General features: G+C 57.7%; 1 protein-coding gene across 1 annotated transcript; it reads right to left on the bottom strand.

Annotated features, from left to right (window-relative positions):
- Nucleotides 1–1,351: 1,351 nt before the first annotated feature.
- On the bottom strand, nucleotides 1,352–2,926 carry LOC140460219 (uncharacterized). The gene has a single exon (XM_072554641.1). It carries the CDS (start codon nucleotides 2,909–2,911, stop codon nucleotides 1,553–1,555), a length of 1,359 nt encoding a protein of 452 aa, XP_072410742.1. The 5' UTR covers nucleotides 2,912–2,926; the 3' UTR covers nucleotides 1,352–1,552.
- Between the last annotated feature and the right edge of the window lie 9,806 nt (nucleotides 2,927–12,732).

Genomic DNA, 12,732 nt, shown 5'->3' with positions numbered 1-12,732 from the left:
GATGGAGGAGCTGAGCCAATAAATAGATCAGCCATGATCTTAATTAATGATAGATGGAGCAGGCTCAACGGCCTACTTCAGGTTCAATTACAACGAAACAGAAGATGACAGGTAGGTCGACGGACAGGTACAGAGTGACAACGTCTCAAAGTTTTACTGCGGTCACATGTTCCCTCTTGGTTAGCCAGAATATTGAACCAACTGGCACATCCCTGGTCCCCACGGGTGCTGGTTGGTTCAAAAGAAAACGCTCGCTGTGTTTTTGACAAGGCCCGATGAAAGCCATCACAGCAGCGCGGAGTTGGCCGAATCGTCGCAATGTCCTCTTTTGCTTTCGGACGCATCGGGGCCGACTTCCAACCGAGAGAATACCGCAGAGGAGAGGCTGCGGCGGCTGGCCCGGAATTCTGTTCCCCCACCCAGGCCTTCCCAAGCTGACGCAGGTTTTTTCCCCCCTCGGATGCGACATGAATTTGCAGGCGGGCGCCCAGAGGGAACTGGGCCTTCTTAAAAAAAAAACACGCATGTGAGGAGTCGCGAGTGATATTGCTGCGCAGTTGGGTACGATACTTGTGGAGCGGGAGGCAGGAGATTAGAATTTGGTGTTTGTAAAATGCTGGCGGTGGCGGAGGGAAGCATTGCGTGGTCCCTATAAAAGATCATGTGCTTTTCCTGTGCTTAGAGATTTAAAATGCAAATGCGCATTTGAATTGAAAGGCCAGACAGTTAGCAGACCAAGCAGCAGACAACAGCCCCCTGAATTTAGCCAATCAATTTGAACCGGGCACTTCAATACCAAACACCAATTCAATTTAAATCTGATGGTTTTGACAACACAGTGCCAATCGTATTGGAAGAAATATCGATAGGTCATTGGGGGTGGACAAAGAAGGGGCTATTTGGACCAAGGGCCGAGAGCCAGCTGCCATCCCCAGAGCTAATGGCCCTCAGCTCTCTCTCTCTCTAGGGAGAGGGGGAAGAGGGGGAGAGGGGGAGAGGGGGAGAGGGGGAGAATCGCTGGCTCTCACAGCCTCCTCTCTATCTTACAGAAAGCACCATCTCAATAGCAACAATACCAACAGCACAACGAGTTAGTATTCCTGACAGAATAATCGACAGGGAAGGCACAGAACGTTCCTGAAGAGAGACAACCTGGCTGGAATTTCAAGAGATAAAATTCTAGTATTTTTTTTTCAATATAAGCGGGACATGAATTTATTGGAAAAGCATACCATTAGACTCTTTCTTTGTTCGGGGATAGTTAATAGTTAAGAGAGATTCATTCGGTTTGTTTATCGTTTAGTTAATTTGTTCACCGTGAGAGTTAGATAAATAAGGTGTTACTTGTCAGTTTTAACGTGTCGGGGACTTATTTTATTGAACCGCTAGAAGTTGCTGAAAAGCAGGTTACACCCCCTTCTCAATGTCCTTTTCCAGACTATAGGGTGCTTCAGTTTTTAGTTCTTGGGATGGAGGGGGGAGGTCAATCTCTGCTTAATGATAATAATGAACGCGACGGTGGAGGGGTTACCCACCAGCGGGAGGGAGACGGCTACTTCCCGCTGGAAGCCGGGTAATCTGCCGGCAGTGGGCGTTTGCAGTGTCGCTGGTGCGCCCGCAGGTTGGCGAGCTGGGTGAAGCCCGCCCCGCAGTCGGGGCAGGCGAAGGGCCGCTCACCGGTATGGACCCGCCGGTGCCGCAGCAGGCTGAAGGACTTGGTGAAGCGTTTGCCGCAGGCCGGGCAGCCGAAGGGCCGCTCGCCAGTGTGGACCCGCCGGTGGGCCGTCAGGTCGGAGGCCTGGCGGAACCGCTTGCCGCAGGCGGCGCAGCCGAAGGGCCGCTCCTCGGTGTGGATGCGCTGGTGCCGCTGGAGGCTGGCGGGCCCGGTGAAGCCCTTGCCGCAGACGGGGCAGGCGAAGGGCCGCTCGCCGGAGTGCGCCCGCTGGTGCTCGGCCAGGCTGGCCGCGTGCCGGAACTTCTTGCCACAGCGGCCGCAGGCCAGCCGCTTCTCGGCGTGGGCCTGCAGGTGGGAGCGCAGGCTGGACGACCAGGAGAAGCCCTTGCCGCACGCCGGGCAGGTGAACGGCCGCTCGCCGGTGTGGACCCGGCGGTGGACGTTGAGGTCGGAGGAGGAGCGGAACCACTTGCCGCACGCGGGGCAGCTGAAGGGCCTCTCCTCGGTGTGTGTCCGCTGGTGGGAGAGCAGGCACGTCGACATGGTGAAGCCCTTGCCGCACAGCGAGCAGGTGAAGGGCTTCTCCCCGGTGTGAACCCGCCGGTGGGTGTCCAGCAGCGACGGGTAGCAGAAGGTCTTGCCGCAGTCCTGGCACTTCCATGGTTTCTCCCGAGCGCCGGGCGCGGCGTGGACCCGCCGGTGGTGCTCCAGCAGAGACGGGTAGCTGAAGGTCTTGCCGCAGTCCTGGCACTTCCAGCGCTTCTCCTTGGCACTGGCCGCGGCGTGGACCCGCCGGTGGCTCTCCAGCCGGCACGGGTAGTTGAAGCCTTTGCCGCAGTCGGCGCACTTCCAGGGCTTGTCCGCCGCCCCGGGCCCACCGTGCACCCGCCGGTGAATCTCCAGCCAGGACGGGTACTCAAAGCCCTTGCCGCAGTCGCCGCACTTCCACGGCTTCTCCCCGGGCCCGGCGTGGAGGCGCCGGTGGTTGTCCAGCCGGTAGCTGTGGCCAAAGGCCTTGCCGCAGTCCTCGCACCGCCAGGGCTTGTCCCGGGGTGGGGCGTGGACGCGCCGGTGGTTCCGCAGCAGGGACGGGTAGCTGAACCCCTTGCTGCAGTCCCCGCACTTCCAGGGCTTGTCGCCGGCCGCGGGTTTGCCGTGGATGCGCCGGTGGTTCCTCAGCAGCGACGGGTAATTAAAGCCCTTGCCGCAGTCCCCGCACTTCCACGGCCTCTCCATTGAAACCTCACCTGCTCGGGGCATTGGTGGGGGGGGGGGGGGGGGGGGGGGGGCGGCTACTTCCCGCGGCGTTTCGCCCGTTCTTTTCAAGCCGCGTGCAAAACACCCGGCTCTCACGGTCTCGGCCTGGGTGCGCGCGCGGCTCTCCTGGTCTCACCCGGAAAACGGGGACGCCCGGAACCTCTTCCCAGAGACCGGACGTTTCCGGTTGCCCGTTCGGAGGCCCGTGCCAGTTCAGAGCCAGACGCCCGGCGTCCACTCTCGTCAGATCTCGCTGCGGTTAGAACGTGCGTCTCTGCCAAATGCCCCTGCCTGATCCCCTGCAAAAAAGGAGTTCACAAAGATCAGCTTTGTAAACGCGGGACAGAAACGCAGAAGCTGGGGAGAATTTCTTTTCCTCCGCTCTCGGTTTCCCCCATTCGGACCCCAGAGACTGTACTGGCATTCAACGAGATTACGACTGAAGCGAACGTCATAGACTTCAGGCCTCATCCCTCCATACCTTTCCTTAAAAAAACCACTTAACAGGGGATAAAACCAAGAACTGAGAAGACTGGTATTCAGAGCAAAAAGAGAAATTGCCAGAGAGACTCAACAAGTCGAGCCACATCTGTGGAGATAAATCAGTGTCAAACTTTCAGGTCCAGTGACCCTTCAGAACATCTCTTCACAGGATGCTCTAGCCCTAATTTTCAGACTATGCCCTCAGTTCTGTGGAAATAGTTTATGTCCTTTCCTGTCAAAGTCTTGTAGATTTCCATCAGATCACCCGGTGACGTTCTGAATTCCACAGTAAGTCTGGCCCAATCTATGTCATTCCCTCCTTGCAACCTAACTCCTGAAGTCCCAGGTATCATTCTTGCAAAGTCGCCCCAAGATCCTCAGACAGCACCTTCCAAAGCCACGACCACTTCCGTCTAGAAGGACAAGGGTTAGTAGATGTCTAGGAACACCACTCCCCCCGCCCCCCCCCCCCCCACCCTTTCAGGTTCCCCTCCAAGCCGCTCCCCATCCTGCCTTGGAAACGTATCGCCGTTCCTTCACCGTCGCGGGGTCAAAATCCCGGAATTCCCTCCTTAAGGGGCAGTGTAGGGGCAACCCACAGCAGGTGGACTGCAGCGGGTCAAGAGGGCCGCCTCACCCCTCCAAGCCTTCTCAAGCCACCCACCTCCCACAGAATGAATAAAGAAGTCAACAAAAGAAAACCCGACTTATGTTCTGCCTTTTTCACGACAGTAAAAACAAGGGCCCGTGGACGTTGCAAATCTGAAACCAAAACGGAAACGGCAGGAGAAACTCGTCAGATCTGGCAACATCTCTGGAAGAAGGAGAGAAAAACAGAGCCCTGAAGAAAGGTCACCGGACTCGGAAAGTCAAGTCCGTTTTCTCTCTTTTGCCCCACACTGCCCTTAAGGGAGGGAATTCCAGGACTTTGACCCAGCGACACGGAAGGGACGTAAGAAATAAAGAAGAGGAACTTGTTCTGCCACTCAATAGGTTGACCTGATGTCCCTCCATAACCCTCGATTTGCCCCACTGATCAGGGGGACTTTCCAGCTCAGTTTCCAGGCTGAGTTTCTCCAGCAATTTCGGTCTTTATTTCAGACCATCGACTGCTGCAGCTCATCGCTTCTGTTCTGCTGCTACCCCCCTCCTCCTATTTGTTTCTCCGCTCCCAGCCTTGGACTGTTGTGGGGGGGGTGGTGGGGGGATTGTACAGCGTTTGTGCAGTGAGCATCGCTGCCTGAGGGAGCCAGGGATCCAGGGTTTGCTTCGACCACTGGTGTCCTGCATCTGTGCAGGAGTTTGCACGGTCTCCCAGCAACCCCACCCCTGCGTCTGCTCCGGTTTCCTGCCACAATCCAGGGGATGTACAGGTGAGGGTGGGTTGGCCGTGCTAAATTGTCCAGGGGATGTACAGGTGAGGGTGGGTTGGCCCTGCTAAATTGTCCAGGGGATGTACAGCCCAGGGTGGGTTGGCCGTGCTAAATTGTCCAAGGGATGTACAGCCCAGGGTGGGTTGGCCGTGCTAAATTGTCCAGGGGATGTGCAGGTGAGGGTGGGTGGGCCGTGCTAAATTGTCCAGGGAATGTGTAGGTGAGGGCGGGTTGGCCGTGCTAAATTATCCAGGGGATGTGTAGGTGAGGGCGGGTTGGCCGTGCTAAATTGTCCAGGGGATGTGCAGCCCAGAGTGGGTGGGCCGTGCTAAATTGTCCAGAGGAAGTGAGGCGAGGGTCGGTGGCTGTGCTAAATTGTCCAGGGGATGTGTAGGTGAGGGCGGGTTGGTCGTGCTAAATTGTCCAGGGGATGTGTAGGTGAGGGTGGGTTGGCCGTGCTAAATTGTCCAGGGGATGTGCAGCCCAGGGTGGGTGGGCGGGCCGTGCTGAATTGTCCAGGGGATGTGCAGGTGAGGGTGGGTTGGCTGTGCAGCCCAGGGTGGGTTGGCCGTTCTAAATTGTCCAGGGGACGTACAGGTGACGGTGGGTTGGCCGTGCTAAATTGTCCAGGGGATGTACAGGTGAGGGTGGGTTGGCCGTGCTAAATTGTCCAGGGGATGTGCAGGTGAGGGTGGGTTGGCCGTGCTAAATTGTCCAGGGGATGTACAGGTGAGGGTGGGTTGGCCGTGCTAAATTGTCCAGGGGATGTGCAGGTGAGGGTGGGTTGGCCGTGCTAAATTGTCCAGGGGATGTACAGCCCAGGGTGGGTTGGCCGTGCTAAATTGTCCAAGGGATGTGCAGGTGAGGGTGGGTTGGCTGTGCTAAATTGTCCAGGGGATGTACAGGTGAGGGTGGGTTCGCCGTGCGAAATTGTCCAGGGGATGTGCAGCCCAGGGTGGGTTGGCCGTGCTAAATTGTCCAGGGGATGTGCAGGTGAGGGTGGGTGGGCCGTGCTAAATTGTCCAGGGGATGTACAGGTGAGGGTGGGTTGGCCGTGCTAAATTATCCAGGGGATGTGCAGGTGAGGGTGGGTGGGCCGTGCTAAATTATCCAACGGATGTGCAGGTGAGGGTCGGTGGGCCGTGCTAAATTATCCAGGGGATGTGCAGGTGAGGGTGGGTTGGCTGTGCTAAATTGTCCAGGGGATGTGCAGCCCAGAGTGGGTGGGCCGTTCTAAATTGTCCAGAGGAAGTGAGGCGAGGGTGGGTGGCTGTGCTAAATTGTCCAGGGGATGTGTAGGTGAGGGTGGGTTGGCTGTGCTAAATTGTCCAGGGGATGTGTAGGTGAGGGTGGGTTAGCCGTGCTAAATTGTCCAGGGGATGTGTAGGCGAGGGTGGGTTGGCTGTGCTAAATTGTCCAGGGGATGTGTAGGTGAGGGTGGGTTGGCTGTGCAGCCCAGGGTGGGTTGGCCGTTCTAAATTGTCCAGGGGATGTGCAGGTGAGGGCGGGTTGGCCCTGCTAAATTGTCCAGGGGATGTGCAGGTGAGGGTGGGTTGGCCGTGCTAAATTGTCCAGGGGATGTGTAAGTGAGGGCGGGTTTGTCGTGCTAAATTGTGCAGGGGATGTGTAGGTGAGGGCGGGTTGGCCCTGCTAAATTGTCCAGGGGATGTGTAGGTGAGGGCGGGTTGGCCGTGCTAAATTGTCCAGGGGATGTGCAGCCCTAGGTGGGTGGGGGGGCCGTGCTAAATTGTCCAGGGGATGTGCAGGTGAGGGTGTGTTGGCTGTGCAGCCCAGGGTGGGTTGGCCGTTCGAAGTTGTCCAGGGGACGTACAGGTGACGGTGGGTTGGCTGTGCTAAATTGTCCAGGGGATGTGCAGCCCAGGGTGGGTTGGCTGTGCTAAATTGTCCAGGGGATGTACAGGTGAGGGTGGGTTGGCTGTGCTAAATTGTCCAGGGGATGTGCAGCCCAGGGTGGATTGGCCATGCTAAATTGTCCAGGGGATGTACAGGCGAGGGTGGGTTGGCCGTGCTAAATTGTCCAGGGGATGTGCAGCCCAGGGTGGGTTGGCCGTGCTAAATTGTCCAGGGGATGTACAGGTGAGGGTGGGTTGGCCGTGCTAAATTGTCCAGGGGATGTACAGGCGAGTGTGGGTTGGCCGTGCTAAATTGTTCAGGGGATGTACAGGTGAGGGTGGGTTGGCCGTGCTAAATTGTCCAGGGGATGTACAGGCGAGGGTGGGTTGGCCGTGCTAAATTGTCCAGGGGATCTGCAGGTGAGGGTGGGTTGGTCGTGCTAAATTGTCCAAGGGATGTTCAGGCGAGGGTGGGTTGGCCGTGCTAAATTGTCCAGGGGATGTACATGTGAGGGTGGGTGGGCCGAGCTAAATTGTCCAGGGGATGTGCAGGTGAGGGTGGGTTGGCCGTGCTAAATTGTCCAGGGGATGTGCAGGTGAGGGTGGGTTGGCCATGCTAAATTATCCAGGGGATGTGCAGGTGAGGGTGGGTTGGCCGTGCTAAATTGTCCAGGGGATGTGCAGGTGAGGGTGGGTTGGGCGTGCTAAATTGTCCAGGGGATGTACAGCCCAGGGTGGGTTGGCCATGCTAAATTGTCCAAGGGATGTGCAGCCCATGGTGGGTTGGCTGTGCTAAATTGTCCAGAGGATGTGCAGGCGAGGGTGGGTTGGCTGTGCTAAATTGTCCAGGGGATGTGCAGGTGAGGGTGGGTTGTCTGTGTTAAATTGTCCAGGGGATGTGTAGGTGAGAGTGGGTTGGCCGTGCTAAATTGTCCAGGGGATGTGCAGGTGAGGGTGGGTTGGCCGTGCTAAATTGTCCAGGGGATGTGCAGCCCAGGGTGGGTGGGCCGTGCTAAATTGTCCAGGGGATGTGCAGCCCAGGGTGGGTTGGCTGTGCAGCACAGGGTGGGTTGGCCGTGCGAAATTGTCCAGGGGATGTACAGGCGAGGGTGGGTTGGCCGTGCTAAATTGTCCAGGGGATGTACAGGTGAGGGTGGGTTGGCCGTGCTAAATTGTCCAGGGGATGTACAGGCGAGGGTGGGTTGGCCGTGCTAAATTGTCCAGGGGATGTGCAGGTGAGGGTGGGTTGGCCGTGCTAAATTGTCCAGGGGATGTGCAGGTGAGGTGGGTTGGCCGTGCTAAATTGTCCAGGGGATGTGCAGGTGAGGGTGGGTTGGCTGTCCTAAATTGTCCAGGGGATGTACAGCCCAGGGTGGGTTGGCCGTGCTAAATTGTCCAAGGGATGTGCTGCCCAGGGTCGGTTGGCTGTGCTAAATTGTCCAGAGGATGTGCAGGTGAGGGCGGGTTGGCTGTGCTAAATTGTCCAGGGGATGTGCAGCCCAGGGTGGGTTGGCCGTGCTAAATTGTCCAAGGGATGTGCAGGTGAGGGTGGGTTGGCTGTGCTAAATTGTCCAGGGGATGTACAGCCCAGGGTGGGTTGGCCGTGCTAAATTGTCCAGGGGATGTGCAGGTGAGGGTGGGTTGGCTGTGCAGCACAGGGTGGGTTGGCCGTGCGAAATTGTCCAGGGGATGTACAGGTGAGGGTGGGTTGGCCGTGCTAAATTGTCCAGGGGATGTACAGGTGAGGGTGGGTTGGCCGTGCTAAATTGTCCAGGGGATGTGTAGGTGAGGGTGGGTTGGCCGTGCTAAATTGTCCAGGGGATGTACAGGTGAGGGTGGGTTGGCCGTGCTAAATTATCCAATGGATGTGCAGGTGAGGGTCGGTGGGCCGTGCTAAATTATCCAGGGGATGTACAGGTGAGGGTGGGTTGGCTGTGCTAAATTATCCAGGGGATGTACAGGTGAGGGTGGGTTGGCCGTGCGAAATTGTCCAGGGGATGTACAGGCGAGGGTGGGTTGGCCGTGCTAAATTGTCCAGGGGATGTGCAGGTGAGGGTGGGTTCGCCGTGCTAAATTGTCCAGGGGATGTGCAGCCCAGGGTGGGTGGGCCGTGCTAAATTGTCCAGGGGATGTGCAGGTGAGGGTGGGTTCGCCGTGCTAAATTGTCCAGGGGATGTGCAGGTGAGGGTGGGTTGGACGTGCTAAATTGTCCAGGGGATGTGTAGGTGAGGGTGGGTTGGCCGTGCTAAATTGTCCAGGGGATGTGCAGGTGAGGGTGGGTTGGCCGTGCTAAATGGTCCAGGGGTTGTGTAGGTGAGGGTGGGTTGGCCGTGCTAAATTGTCCAGGGGATGTGCAGGTGAGGGTGGGTTGGACGTGCTAAATTGTCCAGGGGATGTGCAGGTGAGGGTGGGTTGGACGTGCTAAATTGTCCAGGGGATGCACAGGCGAGGGTGGGTTGGCCGTGCTAAATTGTCCAGGGGATGTGCAGCCCAGGGTGGGTGGGCCGTGCTAAATTGTCCAGGGGATGTGCAGCCCAGGGTGGGTGGGCCGTGCTAAATTGTCCAGGGGATGTGCAGCCCAGGTTAGGTTGGCCGTGCTAAATTGTCCAGGGGATGTGCAGGCGAGGGTGGGTTGGCCCTGCTAAATTGTCCAGGGGATGTGCAGGTGAGGGTGGGTTGGCAGTGCTAAATTGTCCAGGGGATGTGCAGCCCAGGGTGGGTTGGCCCTGCTAAATTGTCCAGGGGATGTACAGGTGAAGGTGGGTTGGCTGTGCTACATTGTCCAGGGGATGTGCAGCCCAGGGTGGGTTGGCTGTGCTAAATTGTCCAGGGGATGTACAGGCGAGGGTGGGTTGGCCGTGCTAAATTGTCCAGGGGATGTACAGGTGAGGGTGGGTTGGCCGTGCTAAATTGTCCAGGGGATGTGCAGGTGAGGGTGGGTTGGCCGTGCTAAATTGTCCAGGGGATGTGCAGGTGAGGGTGGGTTGGCCGTGCTAAATTGTCCAGGGGATGTGCAGTTGAGGGTCGGTTGGCCGTGCTAAATTGTCCAGGGGATGTACAGGCGAGGGTGGGTTGGCTGTGCTAAATTGTCCAGGGGATGTGCAGGTGAGGGTGGGTTGGTTGTGCTAAATTGTCCAGGGGATGTGCAGCCCATGGTGGGTTGGCTGTGCTAAATTGTCCAGAGGATGTGCAGGCGAGGGTGGGTTGGCTGTGCTAAATTGTCCAGGGGATGTGCAGGTGAGGGTGGGTTGTCTGTGTTAAATTGTCCAGGGGATGTGTAGGTGAGAGTGGGTTGGCCGTGCTAAATTGTCCAGGGGATGTGCAGGTGAGGGTGGGTTGGCCGTGCTAAATTGTCCAGGGGATGTGCAGCCCAGGGTGGGTGGGCCGTGCTAAATTGTCCAGGGGATGTGCAGCCCAGGGTGGGTTGGCTGTGCAGCACAGGGTGGGTTGGCCGTGCGAAATTGTCCAGGGGATGTACAGGCGAGGGTGGGTTGGCCGTGCTAAATTGTCCAGGGGATGTACAGGTGAGGGTGGGTTGGCCGTGCTAAATTGTCCAGGGGATGTACAGGCGAGGGTGGGTTGGCCGTGCTAAATTGTCCAGGGGATGTGCAGGTGAGGGTGGGTTGGCCGTGCTAAATTGTCCAGGGGATGTGCAGGTGAGGTGGGTTGGCCGTGCTAAATTGTCCAGGGGATGTGCAGGTGAGGGTGGGTTGGCTGTCCTAAATTGTCCAGGGGATGTACAGCCCAGGGTGGGTTGGCCGTGCTAAATTGTCCAAGGGATGTGCTGCCCAGGGTCGGTTGGCTGTGCTAAATTGTCCAGAGGATGTGCAGGTGAGGGCGGGTTGGCTGTGCTAAATTGTCCAGGGGATGTGCAGCCCAGGGTGGGTTGGCCGTGCTAAATTGTCCAAGGGATGTGCAGGTGAGGGTGGGTTGGCTGTGCTAAATTGTCCAGGGGATGTACAGCCCAGGGTGGGTTGGCCGTGCTAAATTGTCCAAGGGATGTGCAGGTGAGGGTGGGTTGGCTGTGCTAAATTGTCCAGGGGATGTGTAGGTGAGGGTGGGTTGGCCGTGCTAAATTGTCCAGGGGATGTGCAGCCCAGGGTGGGTGGGCGGGCCGTGCTGAATTGTCCAGGGGATGTGCAGGTGAGGGTGGGTTGGCTGTGCAGCACAGGGTGGGTTGGCCGTGCGAAATTGTCCAGGGGATGTACAGGTGAGGGTGGGTTGGCCGTGCTAAATTGTCCAGGGGATGTGCAGGTGAGGGTGGGTTGGCTGTGCAGCACAGGGTGGGTTGGCCGTGCGAAATTGTCCAGGGGATGTACAGGTGAGGGTGGGTTGGCCGTGCTAAATTGTCCAGGGGATGTACAGGTGAGGGTGGGTTGGCCGTGCTAAATTGTCCAGGGGATGTGTAGGTGAGGGTGGGTTGGCCGTGCTAAATTGTCCAGGGGATGTACAGGTGAGGGTGGGTTGGCCGTGCTAAATTATCCAATGGATGTGCAGGTGAGGGTCGGTGGGCCGTGCTAAATTATCCAGGGGATGTACAGGTGAGGGTGGGTTGGCTGTGCTAAATTATCCAGGGGATGTGCAGGTGAGGGTGGGTTGGCTGTGCTAAATTGTCCAGGGGATGTGCAGCCCATGGTGAGTTGGCCGTGCTAAATTGTCCAGAGGAAGTGAGGCGAGGGTGGGTGGCTGTGCTAAATTGTCCAGGGGATGTGTAGGTGAGGGCGGGTTGGCCGTGCTAAATTGTCCAGGGGATGTGCAGGCGAGGGTGGGTTAGCCGTGCTAAATTGTCCAGGGGATGTACAGGTGAGGGTGGGTTAGCCGTGCTAAATTGTCCAGGGGATGTACAGGTGAGGGTGGGTTAGCCGTGCTAAATTGTCCAGGGGATGTGCAGGCGAGGGTGGGTTGGCTGTGCTAAATTGTCCAGGGGATGTGTAGGTGAGGGTGGGTTGGCTGTGCAGCCCAGGGTGGGTTGGCCGTTCTAAATTGTCCAGGGGATGTGCAGGTGAGGGCGGGTTGGCCCTGCTAAATTGTCCAGGGGATGTGCAGGAGAGGGTGTGTTAGCCGTGCTAAACTGTCCAGGGGATGTACATGTGAGGGTGGGTTGGCTGTGCTAAATTGTCCAGGGGATGTACAGGTGAGGGTGGGTTGGCTGTGCTAAATTGTCCAGGGGATGTGCAGCCCAGGGTGGATTGGCCGTGCTAAATTGTCCAGGGGATGTACAGGCGAGGGTGGGTTGGCCGTGCTAAATTGTCCAGGGGATGTGCAGCCCAGGGTGGGTTGGCCGTGCTAAATTGTCCAGGGGATGTACAGGTGAGGGTGGGTTGGCCGTGCTAAATTGTCCAGGGGATGTGCAGCGAAGGGTGGGTTGGCCGTGCTAAATTGTCCAGGGGATGTACAGGCGAGCGTGGGTTGGCCGTGCTAAATTGTTCAGGGGATGTACAGGTGACGGTGGGTTGGCCGTGCTAAATTGTCCAGGGGATGTACAGGCGAGGGTGGGTTGGCCGTGCTAAATTGTCCAGGGGATCTGCAGGTGAGGGTGGGTTGGTCGTGCTAAATTGTCCAAGGGATGTTCAGGCGAGGGTGGGTTGGCCGTGCTAAATTGTCCAGGGGATGTACATGTGAGGGTGGGTGGGCCGAGCTAAATTGTCCAGGGGATGTGCAGGTGAGGGTGGGTTGGCCGTGCTAAATTGTCCAGGAGATGTGCAGGTGAGGGTGGGTTGGCCATGCTAAATTATCCAGGGGATGTGCAGGTGAGGGTGGGTTGGCCGTGCTAAATTGTCCAGGGGATGTGCAGGTGAGGGTGGGTTGGGCGTGCTAAATTGTCCAAGGGATGTGCAGCCCATGGTGGGTTGGCTGTGCTAAATTGTCCAGAGGATGTGCAGGCGAGGGTAGGTTGGCTGTGCTAAATTGTCCAGGGGATGTGCAGGTGAGGGTGGGTTGTCTGTGTTAAATTGTCCAGGGGATGTGTAGGTGAGAGTGGGTTGGCCGTGCTAAATTGTCCAGGGGATGTGCAGGTGAGGGTGGGTTGGCCGTGCTAAATTGTCCAGGGGATGTGCAGCCCAGGGTGGGTGGGCCGTGCTAAATTGTCCAG

Source organism: Chiloscyllium punctatum, chromosome 36 (genome assembly GCF_047496795.1).
Source record: "Chiloscyllium punctatum isolate Juve2018m chromosome 36, sChiPun1.3, whole genome shotgun sequence".
NCBI classification, from domain to species: Eukaryota; Metazoa; Chordata; class Chondrichthyes; order Orectolobiformes; family Hemiscylliidae; genus Chiloscyllium; species Chiloscyllium punctatum.
The sequence above is the reverse complement of the archived record's forward strand: the minus strand, read 5'-3'. Positions and strand labels throughout refer to the sequence as shown.

What these genes read in the sequence shown, in the direction of transcription:
- LOC140460219 (XM_072554641.1), bottom strand. Translation starts at nt 2,911, where the DNA reads ATGGAGAGGCCGTGGAAGTGCGGGGACTGCGGCAAGGGCTTTAATTAC.